Genomic DNA, 18,842 nt, shown 5'->3' with positions numbered 1-18,842 from the left:
GGGTGGCCGCGGAGGGGGCTGAAAGTCGCGGGGCCCGTGGCGGGGAAGGGGAGCCCCTCCCTCCGTGCTCGGCAGTGGAAAGGGGGTGACGGCGCGTCCCAGCGTGGCCCGGCGACGGGGCGGGCCGGGCCTCGGGCTCCTCCTGCCCCGGGGGTCCGCTGTCCGGCGGGGCCGGGAGTCGGGGCGCCACGGTGAGAGCTGGGGGCCCAGGGGCGGCCGGAGGACACCCGCAGGCACCTTCTTGGCCGTGCGAGCGCTTGTCTCCTCCAGACCACCTCGCAGAGAGGGCTTCCCTGGGGGTGAAGGGCCGCGAGTCCTTTCAGCGTGCCAGTCGGCGAGAGTGAAAGCGCAAGTGGCCACTGCGGGACCTCGGAGCAGGCGCTGCCCCTCTCTGGGCCCCCGTTTCCCATCTCCCACCTGTAAAATGAGAGTCGAACCAAGCCCTCTCCCTCCAGCCCTGCCGCCGAGCTCGGGAAGGGGAAGCTTCCCCGCCCTCCTCGCCCTCCTCGCCGCGTTCCAGCGAGGAGCCGAACGCAAGGAGCCGGCGCCGGCTGCAGCGCGCGAAGGCGCCGCGAGCTGAGCTGTGCGGGGTCCCCGGGCTGCGGCCCAGCCGGGCGCACGCGCCCTCCCCACCCCGACTCCGATCCCGCGCGCCCTCTTGTGTCACCTCTCCCACTTGCAGTGTCCCGAATTCCCGTAGGGCGTCCTGTAAAATTAAAAGAACAAAAAGCAAACAAAAAAACCCTATAATAATATTAATGAAAAGTATAAAATGTATAGAGTTTTCAAGAAACTGTGTTCTACTTCCAGAAAATGGTCACTTTAACTTTGTAAATATTTATCTAAAATGATATTTACAAAACTGTGATATATATTATTTGATTGTATATGTACAACTGTAAATACATTTGTACCTCTCTTGTATTCTAAAATAAAATAACTTGGAACGTTTATTACTCAGCATCTGAAGGATCAGCACTTGGGCCTGCAGGAGGGGGTAGGCCAAGGCCCAGGAGCCGGACAGGGACCAGTGTGCCTTCTGGAAGGAACGGCCTTCGCACCTGGGGTCAGCTCCCAGACACAGGTGCAACGCCTTGGAACTGGGAAGCAGGGGCTGGGCGGTCGCTCCTGGCTTCCAGCTGACTCACACAGCCGCCTCTTACTCTTCCCCCAAATAGTTACTTACTGTCTTTTTCCATTTCCACGGATCACTTGAAGGCATTCAAGCAGCCAACAGGGGGGGCCTGAGATGGCCCGGAAGCACCTTCCCAGGCCTGGAATTTCCAAACGCTCTGGGCTTCCATTTCAAGACCCTGCCTTGAGGAAGACCAAGGACCAGGGGACCTCAAGGTATGATCAAAGGCTTCGCGGTTCCGAAAGGGCCAGACCCTGGCTCTCCTGTCCAGGCCCGCTGGCCTGGAGGAGGCGTGCACGCTGGCCTGTGCGCTCCCACCTGTGCCCCAGTAAGGTCCCGATGCTGGCGAGGGCTGCACCCTTCCAACCTTGGGAAAGCTCTCCCTGCGTCCTTAGCTGGCCCTGCACACAAGCGTCGCACACAAGCTGGAATCACACTTGTCCAGACCACCCCCACTTGGAGCTTCAGGCGTGTGCCACCAAGGATACCCATGCCTTTTTTTAATAATGATTTTTTGTAAGGTTTATGCATACAGAACTGGGGTACAGGCCAGAGGTGTGGGGGGTGAGAGGATTCACCAGAGACAGAGTGGGGAGCAGGTGGATCTACTGGAAAACACTGTTGAGGGGAGCTCTGGCACAGCATGTGGGTCACCCCTCTGGCCGGGATGGAACTTGGGCCTCAGTGGCTGCGACAGCTTCGTAGGGCTGTGCTCTAACCCGCTGTGCCACCAGGGAGGGCCCGGATACCCGTGCTTTTGAGAGCTTTCCCCCACAGATAGCTAAATCTTATCTATAGGTGAGAGAAACATGTGGGCATGTGTCTGCATGTGTATTGACATGTACCATCTACATGTCTGTAAATACCTGTATGTCTCTAGCTATGGAAGGGGATTACATTAACCTGCTTTTGGCACTTTCCTCCCCCTCACACTCTTAACCTTAGAAACCACCATTTTCCTAAGTCTTTTACTCTATCAAATCGTCTGCTATGTGACATTTGGCTTTGTCATGCTGCCGACCGTCTTTGCTACACAGAATTCCCTCGGACCCCTTCATTTTGCTGTAAGTGGCAACACTTCAGCTTTCCTTCTGGCTGGGTAGTATCCATGACGTGAACCCTGGAGGTCCGGCTCTGGAGTCTGTCCGGCACCGGCAGAGCTGGACATGTAGTGTCTGTCTCCAGATCCCACCTAGGGCTCCTCCCTCGGCCAGCAGGGGCGCCGGAATCCGTGGGACTTTCCACAAACCTTGTCTCTCCTTTGCAGTCTCACTAATGGGCTGCTGACGCCTCTGGTGGCCCCTGGGGTTGCCCTCTCAGCATTGCAGACCCCACCCAAGCCTGGTGTTCCCAGGACCAAAGCTTTCTATCCAGAATCTTCTGTCTGGATGCCCAAGCGTGACAGAGAGCTAAAAGCCCTCTTGAAATAAATGCTGTGCCTCCCAGAGTCAAACTTGCTTCCTGAAGAAGGGTCGAAAGGAGTCAGACATCAGCGAGACATCAGTAGGGATATTAAAAAAAAAAAAAAAGATTTACTTATGCACACAAGAATGGGGGTGTAGACCAGAGGTGTGTGTCGGGGGGAGGTAGGAGGGGAGGGTTCACCAGAAACAGAGTGGGGAGCAGAACAGGTGAATCTACTGAAATACACTGCTGAGGGGAGCAGCGGGGAGACAGAAGGGGTCTGCAGTGCATGTGAGTCACTCCCTGGCTGGGGATCGTGATTAAAAATCTAAAAGACGCTCTCTGGGTAGTTCTGCTCCTGAGTCCCAGCCAACAGACTGCAGGGACCGCAACGGGCTCCAGAACCCACCTGGCGGCAGCGGGCTGTCATTGCCAGCTGAGGACCTTACTTGCGCTAGTATTGGGGACACAAAGATGAGCAGAGGGACTGTGTTCCTGAAGAATTTGCAGGCTTCCGCAGGTTTCTGACCTTGTTTACACCTCTGGCAGAGGCGTCAGGCCCCTTTGCAGAAGGCTGCACCCTGTGGGTCAGCCCACGGCTCCCGTGCTGCCGTGGCTGGTGATAGCTTGACGGCACCATCTTTAACCCCTGCGCCACCAAGGGGGCCCCCACCATGCTCATAGCCACTTGAAGTATGGAAAAGTGATGGATCAAGTGAGCTATTGCCCATGTCACTCAGCTACGTCACTGAGTGGGGAGTCGCCATGATGTTGGCCTCGGAGCCATGTTGTCGCCAGTGGCCACAGCCTGAGCTCTGCCCCACGGGCGTTCTGCACGTCCGTGGGTGCAGTGTGGCTCAGCCCTCTAATGGCCTAGTCGCCTTCAGCTTTGAGAGGCTCACTTCACTCACTCTGGCCGCTGATTTGTAGATTCCGCACTAGGGCTTTTCATGTGCACGTGCATGGTTAGGGCAGCTCTGCATAAAGGCAGTTTTGCCTCTAAGTTTCTGATCAAAATGCCTTTTACTTCTTTTTCTTAGCATATTGCATGGTTCAGGACCTCCAGTTTTAGAGGATTCTAGAAGAGGCCACCTGATCTGGGTCAAAACCCCGCTCTGCCATCACTAGCTGTGTGACCTTTGGCAAATCAAGGAACATCTCTGTGCTCAGGTTCTTCATCTGGAAATGGAATATAGGTTACTTAGCTCCTAAAGATGTTGTGAGGATTCAATGAGATACCACCTCACCCCAGTGAGAATGGCACATCTTCAGACAGCTAGCAACAATAAATGTTGGCAAGGATGTGGAGAAAAAGGAACTCTCCTGCTCTGCTGGTGGGAATGCAAACTGGTACAACCACTATGGAAAACTGGAGTTTTCTCAAACTGCTAAAAATGCAGTTTCCATAGGACCCAGCAATCCCACTCCTAGGAATCTACCCAAAAGACACAAAAACACTGATTCAATAAGACACCTGCACCCCCATGTTTACTGCTGCTTTATTTACAATTGGAAAGATTTGGAAACAACCCAAATGCCCAAAAGTAGATGACTGGATTAAAAAGATGTGGCCTCCACAGCACGGGCTGGTCACAGCCACCCAACCCGATCGAGTGAGTCCTGGGGTGTGCACAAGAACAACAAACAGCACCTAACAACAAGTTAGGCAGGGGCTCCTGGGTGCTGAGCAGTCAGCATCTGTAATCAATCCCCCCCCCCCCCAGAAACACATCCCAGCAGGCTAGCTCAGAGGCAGGAAAGCTTAGGCTATCTGTTCTCCACTTCAAATGGTCTAAGGGTAATGGCTACAGGAAAGGGTAGGAGGGCAAGGGTGGACCCCAGATGACATGCGTGTAGCACATTGAGTCTTATTTATATTCACAATTCCCTAGAAGCTGGACTCCAGCTTACCACGCGGGGCTGGACAGGGGAACTCTGGGGTCCAGCTGGCGGCACAGGGGCAAGGAACAAGGGTGGGACAGACCCTCTCTGAAAGTCTCTCTGAGATGCAAGGGTTAGTCTGGTTTGCATCCTCACAGGGGTGCTGAAGCATGGGGGGTGGGGGGGGTGGGTTCTGCTCTAGTTGTCACAGGGCTGCCCTGGCAATCAGCAGTGACCTCTGGGCAGGTGGCTGTTGACCCCAGAGTGTGGGAGCCTGAGCCAAGCCTGGGGTGGGGGGCTGAGAAGGGGAGTGTCGTTTGCATTTCCAAGGCTCACTCCCAGGCCAGGGATTGATAGTCTTTCCCGCCTGGCTCCCCTGGGAGGGGCTGTCCTGCTGGGATCAGCAGGCTCCCAAGATGCCAAAGCATCACAATCCAGAAAATAGAAGACTGTTATTCACAGGCCCTGCTAAATACTAAGCAATTAGGAACTGGGCAGCAAACAAGGTAGACAAGCTCTGGGGGCCCACGGGGCTCTAGCTTGTGGGGGTCACAGAGGACAAACGCACACAGAGATGTAAATATACTGAAAATATGTCTTCTTTTGAAACACTATTTTCTGGCCGTCCTCTCCCGCCGCCAAACACAGTTCCCAGCACTGAACCAAACAGACACGTCCCTTTGTTAGTGCTCTCCATCCGGGTTTTCGTAGGGGCAGGTTGCACTGAACAAGCAAAGACGAAAATCCAGTCACAGGAGATAAAGGCGGATCAGAGACAGACGGAAGGGAGCGAGGGTTATTCCAGGCACCCTCCCTGATGTGCTGCCTGAGCTCAGGGCTGAGTGAGGAGGAGGAACCAGCCCACCAAGACCTGGGGGAGAGCAGGCCATGGGCAGCAGGCCAGTGCAGGGTGCACCCACTTAGGGTGAAGGGTTCTCAGCGGGGAAGTGGTTGAGCCTGATTTGTTTTGAAGAGCTCCCTCTGGCTGCTGCATGGAGACTGGATGTCGGAATTAGGGAGACAAGCCAGGAAGTGACCCCTGGTGGAGAGATGCTGTTGATTGATTTGGGGAACTAGCTCTGAAGATGTACAGCCTGGAGGTGGGTGGGGAATCCATGAACACCATTAAAATCACACAGGGAGTTAAAACACTCACAGTCCCCTGACACTATCTGGGCTCAGGAGTCTCCTGGTGTGTACGCTCTGTCCAGGGGCTCATTTCGTTCTTAAAAAAAAAAAAAACTTATTTATTTATGCACACAAGAACTGGAGCGTAAACCAGAGGTGTGGGGGGTGAGAGGATGCACCAGAGACAGAGCGGGGAGCAGCAGGCAGGTCCACTGAACACACTGCCGAGGGGAGCAGCGGGGAGACAGGAGAGGTCTACTGCGCATGTGGGTCCCTCCCTGGCCCGGGATAGAAGTTGTGCCTCAGTGGCCGCTGATAGTGTGATAGAACAGAGAATTTCACCCCTGCTCCCCAGGGGGGCCCAGGACACACTTCTCTGTGGTGTGAAGAGGCAAGGATGATGTGGGGATGAGGACACCAGGGGAGCTTGGAACCAACTCAGGTCTGCGTGGGACTCGGTGGCTCCCGTGGGGATAGCCAGGCTGGCCCCAGATTGGGCTGCCTGTGAGAACTAAGCCACACAGCAATTGTGAAGCACACAGCCAGGTGCCAGCCCCTCACCTGCAGAACACTGGCTCTGGGGCTAAACAGGTGTGGTGGCAGGAACATCACCCGGCCACCAATTGCTATGTGGATTCTACTCCTTTTTGGGCCTCAGTTTCTTCTACAGATAGGTCTCTGTGATGGACTGGACCTTGGAACCCCCTTTCGGAAATTCATACGCTGGCATCCTGATGACACTGGAGACTTCGGGGAGGCACTGAGGTCGAGAGGGTGGAGCCTTCAGGGATGGGATTAGGGCCCTTGTAGAAGAGAGCTCCACCCCGTAGCCTCATGAAGACCCTAGGAAAGGGGCTTCCTCCAGAGGCTGCACCCTAGGAAAGACCCTAGGAAAGGGGCTTCCTCCAGGGGCTTGATCTCGAATTCCCAGTCTCCAGTCTCCAGTCTGGGAGGCTCTAGAACGGTGAGATATAAATTTCTATTGTTTATGACACTATAACAAAATACTAGTCTATGGTGAGTCTGAAACAGTTTGGGTAAAAAGTCACGGGTCACAATATTTGGGAATTTATTCCACAGGTGTAGCCTTGCCAATAATAAACATGACAACCGGGAAACCCTCACAGTTGCCAGCAGGCAACATGGCCGCAGACGGTGAGCTCCCATTGGCTGTTGCTCTGAGTCCTCGCCCCACCCCGCCCCTGAGCCACGACCGGAAATTGCGTACCGGAAATAGTCGTTCCCGGCGAACTGCGCCTGCGCGAGGTATTGGCGCCAAGATGGCGATGGAGATGAGGCTTCCCGTCGCTCGGAAGCCGCTTAGCGAAAGCCTGGGCGGCGACTCGAAGAAACATCTGGTGGTCCCGGGGGACACAATCACCACAGACACTGGCTTCATGCGGTACGTGAGGTTGCGGTGTCGGGGCCGCACGGGGCGGCTGCAGGACTCCGGCACGTGGCCCACTGCGCATCCCGGGCCCCGGCCCGGACCCCGAGTCTCGGCCCCGGCGCGGTCTCATCTCCCGGCTTCTCCGCCCTTCGTAACGCGGCCTCGGGCTTCGTGCTCTCTGCGCCTCCTGTGGTGCTGGCAACGTTTGCTCGGCTCCGAACCTCCACTCGCCCGGCCTCTGTGGCCGTGGATCGTTCCCCTCGCCGGGACCCAAAGCTCTGGGGCCTTCCTCGTTGGAAACCCGGGACGCTGAGGGGGTTAAGCGCCCGGGCCTCTAATGCTCAGCGATGTGACGGGACGGTGGGCGTTTCTGGCACGGCCGCCCCTTCCCTTTGAGCTCCCTTATGGGCCTGTCGCACCGCGGGCAAATACACTGTGCAGCGTGCACCCAGACAGCCGACTTGAGTTCTGAGGCCAGTGCCCGCAGTTGCGGTTAGACTGTAGGCTCTTAAGTCAGTCAGGTAGCCACCTGGTGCCATCACTTGTGCCATCACGTGCTCATCAGCTGCCAGTTCCCTACCCTACACGGTATTGGCCCAGTCGCTGTTGCTAGGGTAGTGAGGATTAGACGCAAACCCGGGAAACAAACACCAGTGGTGTTTCAGCTCTTTTCTGGTACAGCGTTGATACACTGCCTTTGGCCCCTTTAGTTTGGGGTTGCTGGACCCCCAGAAATCTCAAGATTCAGTTCTTCACGTGCACATTGCACACCTGAGGTTGGGGCGTACCCAGCAGCGAACAAAGTGGAAATCTTGGAGTCTGTGCCCTAAGAGGGAGAGGCAAGCCCATGGAAGTGCCACAAACAAGTTACAGAGACGAGTGCAGTGGAAGGGATGAAGCTCCAGGGTGAGCAGAAGGTGCTTGGTGATACCGCTGGCGGCGCGGCTGTCTTCCGTGGGGTAGTGCTGTGGGCAGGTGGAGGTAGCCTTTGAGTTTGAGTAAGATGTGGGAGCGTCTGTGTCGCGCTCCATAGGAAGGGTGGCTGTAGGTAGAGTGCAGCAACAAGCCAGGCTCAGCAGGAGGAGCCTGTTAGGTTAGGGGCACGTCATCCTCATGGGAAAAGGATTTCAGGTGTCACCCTGGTATCTCTGTCTTCCTCTTGCAACAGGGGCCACGGGACTTACATGGGGGAAGAGAAGCTCATCGCGTCTGTGGCTGGTTCTGTGGAGAGAGTAAACAAGCTGATCTGTGTGAAAGCTTTGAAAACCAGGTGAGACCACAGGTGTGTATTCTCGCAGCTTCCGTGCCGCCGCACAGCCAGGTCCTTTCTGCTTCCCCACATCTCCCACCCTACCGCCGCCCTGTCCTGTCATTCTGTAGGTCTGCGACTTTGAGCGTGACTATGGGAAGGGGATAAAGGCGAGTAGATGAGCGCAGGCGTCAACGACCTCCTCATCTTACTTGGCCTCTCCAGACCTTGCATACCTCCTCTGCAGATTGAGGATGACAGCCCGGCCTGCCTTGTTAGTTCATTAGAGTTCAGAAGGGCTCAGCCCACACCATGGCCTGAGTTCGATCCCCAGCCAGGGAGTGACCCACACGGCGCAGCAGACCTCTCCTGTCTCCCCGCTGCCCCCCTCAGCAGTGTATTCTAGTAGATCCACTGTTGTGCTCCCCATTGTGTCTCTGGGGAGTCCTCTCACCACTCTCCCCTGCTCCCCCCTACCCCTCTAGCCAAGTTCTTCTTTTAAAAAAAAAAAAATTATTTATTTATGCATACAAGAACTGGGGTACAGGCCTGAGGTGTGGGGGGTTGGGTTGGTGAGAGGATTCACCAGAGACAGAGGGGAGGAAAAGAACAGGCAGATCTGTTGAAACACACTACTGAGGGGAGCAGTGGGCACAGCGGGAGAGGTCTGCTGTGCCCTGTGGGTCACCTCCCTGCTGGGGATTGAACTCATGGTGCAGCGGCTGCAGATAACCTCATAGTGCTGCGCTTTAACCTGTTGCGCCATCAGGGAGGGCCCTCTGTCCATGTTCTTGTATGCAAAGATAAAATCCTTAAAAAATAAAAGAGAATAAATAATAAAAACATAGTATTACCTCAGAAGGGCTCCATAAAGATTGACCCCGTAAGGGAAGCCAGTGTGGCTGGAACAGTGAGCAAGGGAGCAGGAGCAGATGCTGGCAGACCTGACTGGGAGGGCACCCAGCGGTCTGTCCTGCTGTGATGTGGGAAGCCCCAGTGGAGGGGGCAGGACAGGTATGTGATCTGACTAGGCTTTAATGCTCCTGGCACTCTGCTGGCCAGGGGGACGGTGGAGGGACAGGCTTAGGGGGACGCTCGGGACCGTTGTCTTCATACAGAGTGGTGGTTTGGACTCGGGCAGGAGAAGTGGAAGACGTGATGAATTCTGTGTGTATTTTATGCTCTGAATGTGTTTTTTGGTCACAGAGAGGGTGTTGGGTTTTGTGTTTCTGGGAATTTTGAGAGAGAGAGAGTTGTTTTAGGTCTGTTATACTTGAAAATGCCTGGCTGTCACACGCTGGGCGGCCAGCAGCTGCTGCAGAGTGGAACTCGGAGGGTGCCGTCCCCGGTGGGATTTGAGGCCGCGTGGTGGACGAGCTCAGCGGGAGGTTCGTGTGGGCTGAGTGAAGAATGGCCAAGGGCTGAGCCTCAGCGGCCAGCCCCAGGGCCGGCGCGTGTGTGGAGGGAGCGCGAGGACACTGTCAGGGCTGGTGCCGTCTCGGTGTCCCCCTCCGGCTGACCAGAGTCACCTGTTCCAGATGATCCCACCCAAGAATATGCCTTGCCTGTCACTGTCGTGCAGTTAACAAAATAGGGCCTTCAGGCTGAGCAAACCACTGGGGTGAGTGGTCTCAGCTGTGGGTGGGGCACTGCGCTCACGGGAGCTTTGTGGTTACAGGGGCTGACGACGCTGGTGCGCAGGGGGCGAATCCCCGAGTGCGGTGCCCGTCAAGGCCCTCGCCTCGTTAGGGTGAAATTCAGGTGCTGCTTCCTGTTGGAATGAAGCCGCCTCACTGACGGGCGACCCCTGTCTTGTCTTCTAGGTACAACGGTGAAGTAGGAGACATCGTGGTGGGAAGAATCACGGAGGTAAAGACAGTGTCAGCTTGGCTCTCGCAGGGACGGGTGAGCGGGCAGGCCAGGGCAGGGCCGCTGCCCCTCTGAGGAGTCAGTGCTCACGGGACCTTCGATGTAACAGCCGCCTTGCGGCGTGTGGGACTGTGGGTCACTCGGTGCTGAGACCGCTTGCTCTTGCGGTATGTGTCCAGGTGTGGAATTCGTTTGTAGGTTCAGCAGAAGAGGTGGAAGGTGGAGACCAACTCCCGGCTGGATTCAGTCTTGCTCCTCTCGTCCATGAACCTTCCTGGTGGGGAGCTGGTGAGGACCTCCCGCTGGCTGTGCGCTCCCAGGGCTCCCAGGGCTGTGGGCCCCTGGGCAGCTCTCCGCCTCTCTTCTTCCTGTCTGTCTTCCACTTGACCAGGCCTCCTGGCGTGGGCACCAGGTGGCATATGGTAGACTGGAACAGCCTCGGGGAGGGAGCCCGGAAGAGAGTGGGGGGAGCGCTTGGACGCTTCGTGCTGGCCTCTTCGGCGTGCTAGACAACTGTGGCGGTGGGATGGCCAAGTGGCGACATCCTGCTTCATCTCCGGCTTGGCGCATTGCAATGCACTCATGTGCGGGTCTCTGGAGAACCGTTCGCGGCAGCCTGAGGGCTGCTGACTTAGCAGGGCGGTGGGAAACTGACCCAGACATCTGGCCGTGGAAGAGTTAAACAAGCGTGTCGGGGAAAAGAAGGGGTTGATTTCCGTGGGAGAAGCTTACTGGGAAGACAGAAACTGGCACCCTCCTGGGAGCAGGCTGAATTTCAGGGGTGAGGAAAGAAATGTGGGAGCAGAGGCGGTCACGCTATGGGTGGCCTGGACCTTCTGGAGTGCGGAGGGCTGCAGGAGGGGGTGTGTGGGCCAGTTGCACAGGTACCACAGAAGGAGTCTGCTGCTCAAGGGGGGGGGGAGGGAGAGGAGGCGCTCTGGCCAGGCCCGTGGCAGTCAGCGTGGCTTCACTCGCACAGGTAACCGACGCTAAGGGTGTCGGGCCTGTCTCAGATTGTGGGGGTGGGGGAGCAAGAGGGAGTCTCTGTAGGGCTGGCGCAGTCACGTGACCTTTGTGCATTTCAGAGGAGAAGATCCGCAGAGGACGAGCTGGCCATGAGGGGCTTCTTGCAGGAAGGGGACCTCATCAGCGTATCCTGCTGCCTTTGGTGGGCTGGGAGCGGGCGAGGGCTGCGTGGCGCCCCGACAGGGACCGGCTCTGACCCAGTGCCAGGCTCTGTCACCACCTCTCCGGGCCTCTCTCTGCCTTTAGCCAGACGCACTTTGCCTCTTCTGAAGCGGAGGCTTTAGTTTTTACTAAGTAGGGAAACAGTCTCATTACTGCCCGGCAGTTGCGCTAACTGACGCTGAAATCAGTGGCAGCCACTACGGCTGCTGACACACCGTCTTCAGCAATCCGTTTGTGAAGCCCACCGCTTACAAACTACAGCATGTATGATCAGACTGGGTGGCCGTAACCAAAAGTATCTGTCTTGGAATACTGCAGGTAATGGCACTTTTAAAAACAAGCCAGTTTTTCTTCTGCAAACACTCATGTTATCTTGACGGTGTTCACTGGAACCCCGGGTGAGGGAGCGCCGTTCCTGTCAGCGCATCGTGACTGCCCCGGGAGGGGCTGGGTTGAGGTGGCGTCCCCGGCCGGCTGCGGCTCCGTCTGAGTCTGCCAGGTGCTGTAGCTGGACGCAGATGGGTGGGGCCAGGGAGGCAGGTAGCCTGAATGTGTTTGCTCCTTCATCATGCGGCCAGGCTGAGGTCCAGGCGGTGTTCTCGGACGGGGCGGTCTCCCTGCACACGAGGAGCCTCAAGTATGGAAAAGTAAGTGGGGCTCCGCCTCCCTGTTGGCTCGCGGAGACTTCACTTCCATTGCGGAGTCCCCAGAGTCTGGCATCTGACCACGAGATCCCCCAAAGTTAGCTGTACAAACTGGTGTCCCTCAACTGGTGGCTCGACAGTCTTGAGTTCGACGACTGCCTCTGTCCATTTTCCAGTAAGGAGGTTGTTCTGGCCGCAGACCCCCTGGGGCCGTGGAACGCTGCAGCTTTACCCTGAAGCCAAGGCTGGTTGAGGACCTGGGAAGCGGCGCTCGCCCTTGTCCAGACCCCTAGAGAAGCGGCATTGCCTGCCTGCGTGAGGCGCCGCGGTCCGGCCTGCTGGTGCTTGGCGGCAGCTGACTCCTTAACTGTGTTTTGATTTCTGAGCCTCTGAGCACTTTGGGTGGACCTGGCCTTTTCTAAGTGGAACAGAAGCTTCTTAGTGGTGTGGCTAAGCCAAGCACGCTCACCCCTTAAAGCCGGCGGAGCAGGGCCGAGCCTAGTGCGGACGAAGACGCGGCCAGCGCTGCTGTCCTGCCCTCGGTGGGTGGACTCGGTGCAGTCCCACCAGGCCCATGGGTGGACTTGCACCCAGCCGTTGGCCAGTCCCCTTGCCCAGTGGCACATATTTCGTGGGCAGGGTAGGTGGTGCGGGGTTGAGGGTCTAGGCGAGGGCCGTGGGTCGAACAGCGCCTCTGGCCTCCAGGAGGCTCAGCCCCGTCCCTAGTGGCTGCCGCTCCCTGGCTCCCTGGCAGCTGCGCACAGTCCGGGTTAGCAGGGAGGAGAGTGACTGCCGGGGTCCTGGCGCCCCTCCCGTTGGAATGTGGGAACCTGCTGTCCGCAGGAGTCTCCAGAGCAGGACTGAGGACTGCGCCTTGTGCGGGGCGCTGTTACAGTCAGGCCGGGCCCTCTCCCTGGCTTTCTGCTCACACCCCTGACTTCAGTGCCATCGTTTCTGATGTTTGCTTTAGCTCGGCCAGGGTGTTCTGGTCCAAGTGTCTCCCTCCCTGGTGAAACGGCAGAAGACTCACTTCCACGACTTGCCGTGTGGTGCCTCGGTGATTCTGGGTAACAACGGCTTCATCTGGATCTACCCAACGCCTGAACACAAAGAAGAGGATGCCGGGGGCTTCGTCGCCAACCTGGAGGTGAGGCGGGCGGCCCTCAGCTTGCTCCCAGTTCATTGCGTCCCATCGCGCCTTGACCGTGGGCCTGGCCGTGAGCGCTCACTCCCTTCCGTCCCGGCTCTTGGCCTCCCCTTGCGCTTGTCTCCTGGCAGCCTGTGTCCCTGGCCGACCGAGAGGTGATCTCGCGGCTCCGGAACTGCATCGTCTCACTGGTCGCCCAGAGGATGATGCTGTATGACACCAGTATCCTGTACTGCTACGAGGCCTCCCTTCCTCACCAGGTACCCCCGGGGCTCCCTGGCTCCCTGGTCCCTGAGCGGGCGTGGTCGCCACCTGCTCCAGGGTTCCCTCGGCGGTGCCAGCTTGTCCCCCACACGCTCGTCCCCATCCTGTCCACCGACAGGAACTGACGTGGTGGTGGGCCTTCGTCTGGCAAGCTGCTGACAGTCTGGCAAGCTGCTGACAGTCTCAGTGTCCACTGCCAAGTGAAGGGTTTCGGGGAGCGAGGGCGGTGGAACTGGCCCGTCACGGCAGCCTACTAGGCACACCCCGCCCCCCCACCCCCAAGCTGCTCATTTGTCCGGCTGTTTAGCTGGCCATGCCTTGGCCTCTGGTAAATGGAAGGCTGGTTTGCATTAGCTGTACTTGGTCTCCACATTGACTTGACTTGGAGGGTCTGCTGATGGGGTTTCTTTTTCTGAGCAAATACCTTTTTTCCTTTTTCAGATCAAAGACATCACAAAGCCAGAAATAATGGAGGAAATTGTAATGGAAACACGCCAGAGGCTTTTAGAACAGGAGGGCTGAGGAGCAGCGTCTGTAGGACTGGACTGGACTGCCCTGGGTGCTGGCTGGGGCCTGGCTGAGGGTGTGATCTCCGGTCCCACCGGCAGCTCTGTGACACCTTCCACACTCCTCACTGGCCCCTGGCCGCTACCTCTGGGCCATAGCCCTGCTTCTCCTGTTATCAGGCCCAGCTCGGGGACACGACAGTGCTTCCAGCCCCTGGGCCTGTCCGTGGTCTCTGCCCTAGGGGGCTCACAGGAAACGTCCAGAGTGATTCTCATCCTGGACTTAACGAGAGCCTTCGTTTGCTACTCAGCGATCATGACACACACCTGTGGAGTTGCCCCTGTAAAATCCACAGTCTCTCTTGACCCCCCTGTTTCGGCCTCCATCTCTACCTCTCCAGCACAAGTATGACTTGAAAGAAGACGATGGCTGAAGGAAGGCCAGCAGCCACATGGCAGGCTGAGGTGGCCCAGGCAGCCTTGCTTGTGGGGCTTGGTGGGCCCTGTGGCCAGACACCAGGTGCCATAGCCTGTGCTGCTCTTGAGGGCAGCTTGTAAGAAGTTGAATCACCTCCTGGGGATGGTTTGGGGTGCTGTGATAAACATGAGAAAGAAAAAATGAAACGCTGTTTTCCTCCTGTACTTAAAAGGATAACACGGTAACTAACTTTTGAAAAACCCAGGGCTAAAAGTAATAGAAACAAGACACTGAAGCTCTCCGTGAGGAATGCAGCTGTCCGTGTTGTCTTCAGACAGTATCTGAAAGCAGGGCCCTGATTTAGTTTTGGGAAATGTTTTTTACAGGCAGGTTTGACTCCTCTGTGGTGCTCTTTCCTGTCCAAGTGTGGCACTACTGTCACTGTTCCTGTTCCATCCTGTGGCACTGGGGGTGGAGCCTCAGGGTGGCGACACCTAGCTGTGTCAAGTTCTTAAGTACAGCTCAGTGTGGTTCTTGTCTTTGTAACATTTCTCAACACAGCTCATCTTGTGCTTATTTTCTCGCAAATGTGCCGCAGGTAACAAGTTCACTAGTCATTTTTGAGAATACATTCCAGGCGCTCTGCCTCTTGCGGGAGGGAGCTGGGAAGCCAGCATAAAGCCCTAGTTAGTTAGGTTTCCCCACGGCTGTATGTTAGCCCCCCAGCCCCGCTGAGAGCATTTACTCCCTCCTGAGCTGCCAGTGAGGTTGGGATAAATCCCCTGTGAAGCTCTGAAGGCCCCTTTGAGACACTAGCAGTACTCTCGGAGGCCCGCTAGGGGGAGGTGGTGACCGTGCAATTCCAGTAGTGGTCAAACTAACTACTGAAAGCCCTGCAGCAACATGGGTTACTTTGCTTGGTAAAAGTGAGGACAAGATTAGACTGAACTGCATCACTTAAGATGAAAAGAATATATGGAGTTAAAATGATTTAATTAAACATTTGGCAGTATTCTGACTCAACCATTTGCTGGACTCTGGATTCTACTTTTAAGCTTTCAAAAGTATTCTTCAGTGCTGTATAGAAAGTAAATGTATAGAAGATATGTTACAGTATAGGCTTGGGGTGCACCAAAAAGCAGAAAATGGTGAGAGGGAGTTGGAGATGAGGCCTTCAGAGCATATAGTCAGTCCTCTGCTTGACTTACAAGGCGGCTCAATCTTTGGAAAACCCAAGGGAGGTCTCATCTGATCCTCTTAACCGGGAAAGCATGCATCTGGCCCCCTGTAAGTGGGGGAGTGGCACGAAGTCCATTTACAACTGCAGGTCAGAAATGGGCCTACAGGTTGAAATAGGCCCTGGGGTACCACAGGGGCCCTGTAGGGGCTGAGCTCACTGATTTGTGAAGACCCAGCAATGTCTTACCTTGTATTGTGACAGGTGGTGCCTACCGCCTGTTCCTTGGGCTCGTCCAGGAAGTCTTCCCTCACTGCACTCCTAGTATTCTGGCACCTAGAACAGTGCTGTGCACACGGGCACTTGTGGGGTGAATTTGTAGCTCACGAGTGAATTAGATTTAATTGGTGTTAAGCTAAACTGGTGAATGAGGAATGAGCCTGTACAGGAAATGATTAAAGCATGAGTAACAAAGAAAGGTCCCTGAAAAGGAAAATAAGAATGGTAATCAGGATAAGAGAATGGGTAAAGGAAGGGGAGAAGGCATTGAAGTCTGAAGATCGATAGAAGTCAGAAGAGTATGTCAGCCAGACTTAGGAGAGCGAAGCTAAACCCATTGCCGTCTGAGTTTATAAGTCCCAGTGCTAAATTTGGGCACAAGCTTTTGTCTGCTTCATATCCAGTACCTCCCAGTGGCGAGAGGAGGCCACTTAACTGTAAAACCATGATTTCTCAACCAGGAGTATTTCCAAAGTACAGAGTGGCAGTGTCTGACACTTGTATGGCTGCTGTAGTTTGCCCCTAATATCAATAGCAACTGCAGAAAATAACTTGTCCAATAGATCAACACTTTGTAGTTAGAATCTGAACAGTACAGTGGAAGGCCGTGGGGTCTGAAGCAACATCAGCCTGGGCCTAAATTGTGACTGTCACACATTGGGCCAGTGACCTCGAGGAAGTCCCGTCCCTGCCGCTTTTCTGGCCCAACAACCTGGGCATTTTCTCGGATTTTTTTTTTTTAACAGTTTATTTTTATATCATTTTGTACTTTTTTTTTTTTATCTCAACTGTAATTCCCGCGTGTTTCCCATCACCAGGATTTTTTTAAATGACTACGGTTCACCTGTGAAATGGGGCCTTTAACTCATTGAAACAAATGTGGTTTCTTTGAGTGAGCCTCTTGATGTCCCAGAGAAAGTGAGTTCGTTAACCCTGAAGCTTCCCAGTCGTTTGTGTTTTTAACAATTATGTTTCTTGGGGAAGTGGGGGGTAACTGCTGGGCAGAGGGAGGGAAAGGCAGAAGGCAGCTTGGTTTCCAGGACCCAGTCAAATATCCTCCCCTTTAGGTTCAGGGAAGTAATCCAACTCCGGCTCTGGGAAAATCCAATCCACAGTTTTCCCCTTGCTTTGGCTCCTCGCCGGTATTGCTACTGTGCGGGGGAGACTCGGCCAACCCTGGGCCGAGCGGCCGATAGTCCACCGGCTCCGCGAGGGCGGGCCGGAGCCTCAGGAGCCGGGAACAGAGGGCAAGAAGTCGTGGGCGGGGCGGGCGCCGCGGGACTACAAATCCCGGCGGGCCCTGCGAGCTCTGCCGAGGGTGATTGGCTGGCAGCTACAGTCCCGACCTTCGCGTCGGCCAATAGGACGGAGGAGAGAGCCCTGACCCGGGCTCCAGGGACCAATAGCCATGCTGAGGAGGCGGGTGCTTCCTTACCTCTCACCTTGCGAACGGAAAAAAATCACAACTACAAGGTCGTGGGGGGCCCGGGCGCTCGTGGACCGGGAGGCGGAGCCGGAAGGCGCGGCGGCCCCCCGCGAAAGCGGCGCCAAGAGGGCCCGGGTCCCCGCGAGGGGCGCGCCGGACGTCGCCGGGGGCGGGGCCGGGGGCGGGGCCTGGCCTCGTTGTGGAGTGGCCGTAACCCATCATGGCGGCCGAGGGGGTCAGTGTCTGTCTCTGAGCGGCACCGGAGCCGGGGCCGGAGCCGGTTCCCGGGTCCTGCGGCTGAGGAGCCCCTCCGTGGTCCGCGGCCCCTGCCCGAGGGGGGAGGCTGGGCTCCGCGGCGGAGCTCAGGGAATGTGACTGCTCGGCGGCTGCGGCGGCGGCGACCACGTCGGGGCCGGGGGAGGGGGTGTCTTGGGCAGACCCCCGGGCCAGGGGCAGCTGAGGCGGCCGGGCCTCCTCCCCCCTCCGCCCGCACTCGCCTTCGGGGCCGCGAGAGCCCTTCGTCCCTGACAGCCCCGCCCCGACTCTGGGACCCTGGGGGTGGTCTCGATTTCCTCCAGACCTGGGACACCCCGTTTCCTGAGGCGTGGAGGAGCGTCGCCCCGAGTAAGCCGCCCGTCCCTGCCCCGGCAGCCCCCCACCCCCCGCTTGCCCGCGAGCCGCCCATTGGTCGACTCCGGGCCCCAAGTTTGGCCTTGGAGTCCCCCATTCAGATTCCCTCCCTGCTGTCAAGTGGCCTGCCCGACCCAGCTTGCTCCCGCGAGCCTCTAATGCCCTGACTTCTCCATGTCACCCCCGGCCGCCTTTATCTTAGCCCAGCCGCAAACTTTAATGCAAAGGAAAAGTCTGGACTGGTTTCACAGGCCTTTTAAAAAGCGGACTTAAAAGTTGCTGGCAGCGCATTCCTGCTCATCTGCGCCCAGGGCGAGCGCTCGCCGAAGCCCCCGTGGCCTTTTCCGGAGAGCAGGGTAGCCAAGCAGGGGCGAGGGGGCAGGAAATGTGTCGGAAGATGAAGAAGCTGAGCTAGGGGGTGGGTGACTTCCACAGGAAGCGTCCCGGAGCAGTTTCCAAAGACGATCTACATTTCCTTTATGTGTGGGACTCCATTGCCTGGCGTGTTACTGACCCTCTTCCCGCACCCCCTGTGAATATTTCTGTTTAGGTTTCTCTTCTTGAAAAGAAACTTCTGCAGCCAGTAAAAGACTTAAAACCAAGCAGCTTTTGGGTAGCATTGCAATGCCATTACTTCGAGTTGATCGACTGCAAAAATAATCAGAACTCCTGTTCACACGCGCTCCCCTCAAGCGCCGCTCACTTCTGTGCTGGACGATGCCCCCTCCGTGACACCTGTCACTGCCCGGCGGAGATGCGGTGAATGTGAATCTCTCATGTATGTACTGTGTCCCCTCTGCACTCACTGACCGTCTGGAATAGCCTGAACCTCTTCTGGAAAGGGGCGCCTATCCTTACTTTATGGGGCAGCAGCCTGGAAAAGTTCTTGGGGACCAGAGAAGGCCAAGTCTGCCTGCCCTGCACTTCATCAAAGGAGCAGGGAAAAAGGAGTCATCGAGGCATGGGGGGCCGCACTGCAATGTTTTTGTGGAGCACGGTGAGTCTTGCAAGCTTGCTGCTTCTGTCTTTCCTTCTGCAGTCAGCTGGAGTGTGCCCGGGAACTTTGGAGCAGCTGGTTGCCGGGTTCTTGCCAGTTCACCGGAAACT

At 56.5% G+C, this 18,842-nt stretch overlaps 2 protein-coding genes across 2 annotated transcripts in view; both read left to right on the top strand.

Annotated features, from left to right (window-relative positions):
- PRDM12 (PR domain containing 12) overlaps window positions 1–580 on the top strand; it is a 12,013-nt gene extending 11,433 nt beyond the window's left edge. The window contains exons 6-7 of the mRNA XM_012721200.1: window positions 76–191; window positions 456–580. Coding sequence (XP_012576654.1) covers window positions 76–191; window positions 456–580 — 241 coding nt within the window. The remainder of the gene's footprint in view (window positions 1–75; window positions 192–455) is intronic.
- Window positions 581–6,802: 6,222 nt separating this feature from the next.
- EXOSC2 (exosome component 2) lies at window positions 6,803–15,226 on the top strand. Its single transcript, XM_004677245.2, has 9 exons — window positions 6,803–6,950; window positions 8,107–8,208; window positions 10,011–10,056; window positions 10,255–10,344; window positions 11,142–11,207; window positions 11,823–11,891; window positions 12,859–13,035; window positions 13,167–13,295; window positions 13,741–15,226. Exons 1-9 carry the CDS (start codon window positions 6,829–6,831, stop codon window positions 13,819–13,821), a joined length of 882 nt encoding a protein of 293 aa, XP_004677302.1. The 5' UTR covers window positions 6,803–6,828; the 3' UTR covers window positions 13,822–15,226.
- Window positions 15,227–18,842: the final 3,616 nt, after the last annotated feature.

Source organism: Condylura cristata, unplaced genomic scaffold (genome assembly GCF_000260355.1).
Source record: "Condylura cristata isolate star-nosed mole 26May11 unplaced genomic scaffold, ConCri1.0 scaffold00006, whole genome shotgun sequence".
Lineage (NCBI taxonomy): Eukaryota > Metazoa > Chordata > Mammalia > Eulipotyphla > Talpidae > Condylura > Condylura cristata.
This window is presented reverse-complemented; position numbering and strand designations above follow the sequence as displayed.

Coding starts and splice junctions, on each gene's coding strand:
- EXOSC2 (XM_004677245.2), top strand. CDS start 6,829: ATGGCGATGGAGATGAGGCTTCCCGTCGCTCGGAAGCCGCTTAGCGAA. Junction 11,208..11,822: donor AGGAAGGGGACCTCATCAGC/GTATCCTGCTGC, acceptor TCATGCGGCCAG/GCTGAGGTCCAGGCGGTGTT. Junction 11,892..12,858: donor GGAGCCTCAAGTATGGAAAA/GTAAGTGGGGCT, acceptor TGTTTGCTTTAG/CTCGGCCAGGGTGTTCTGGT.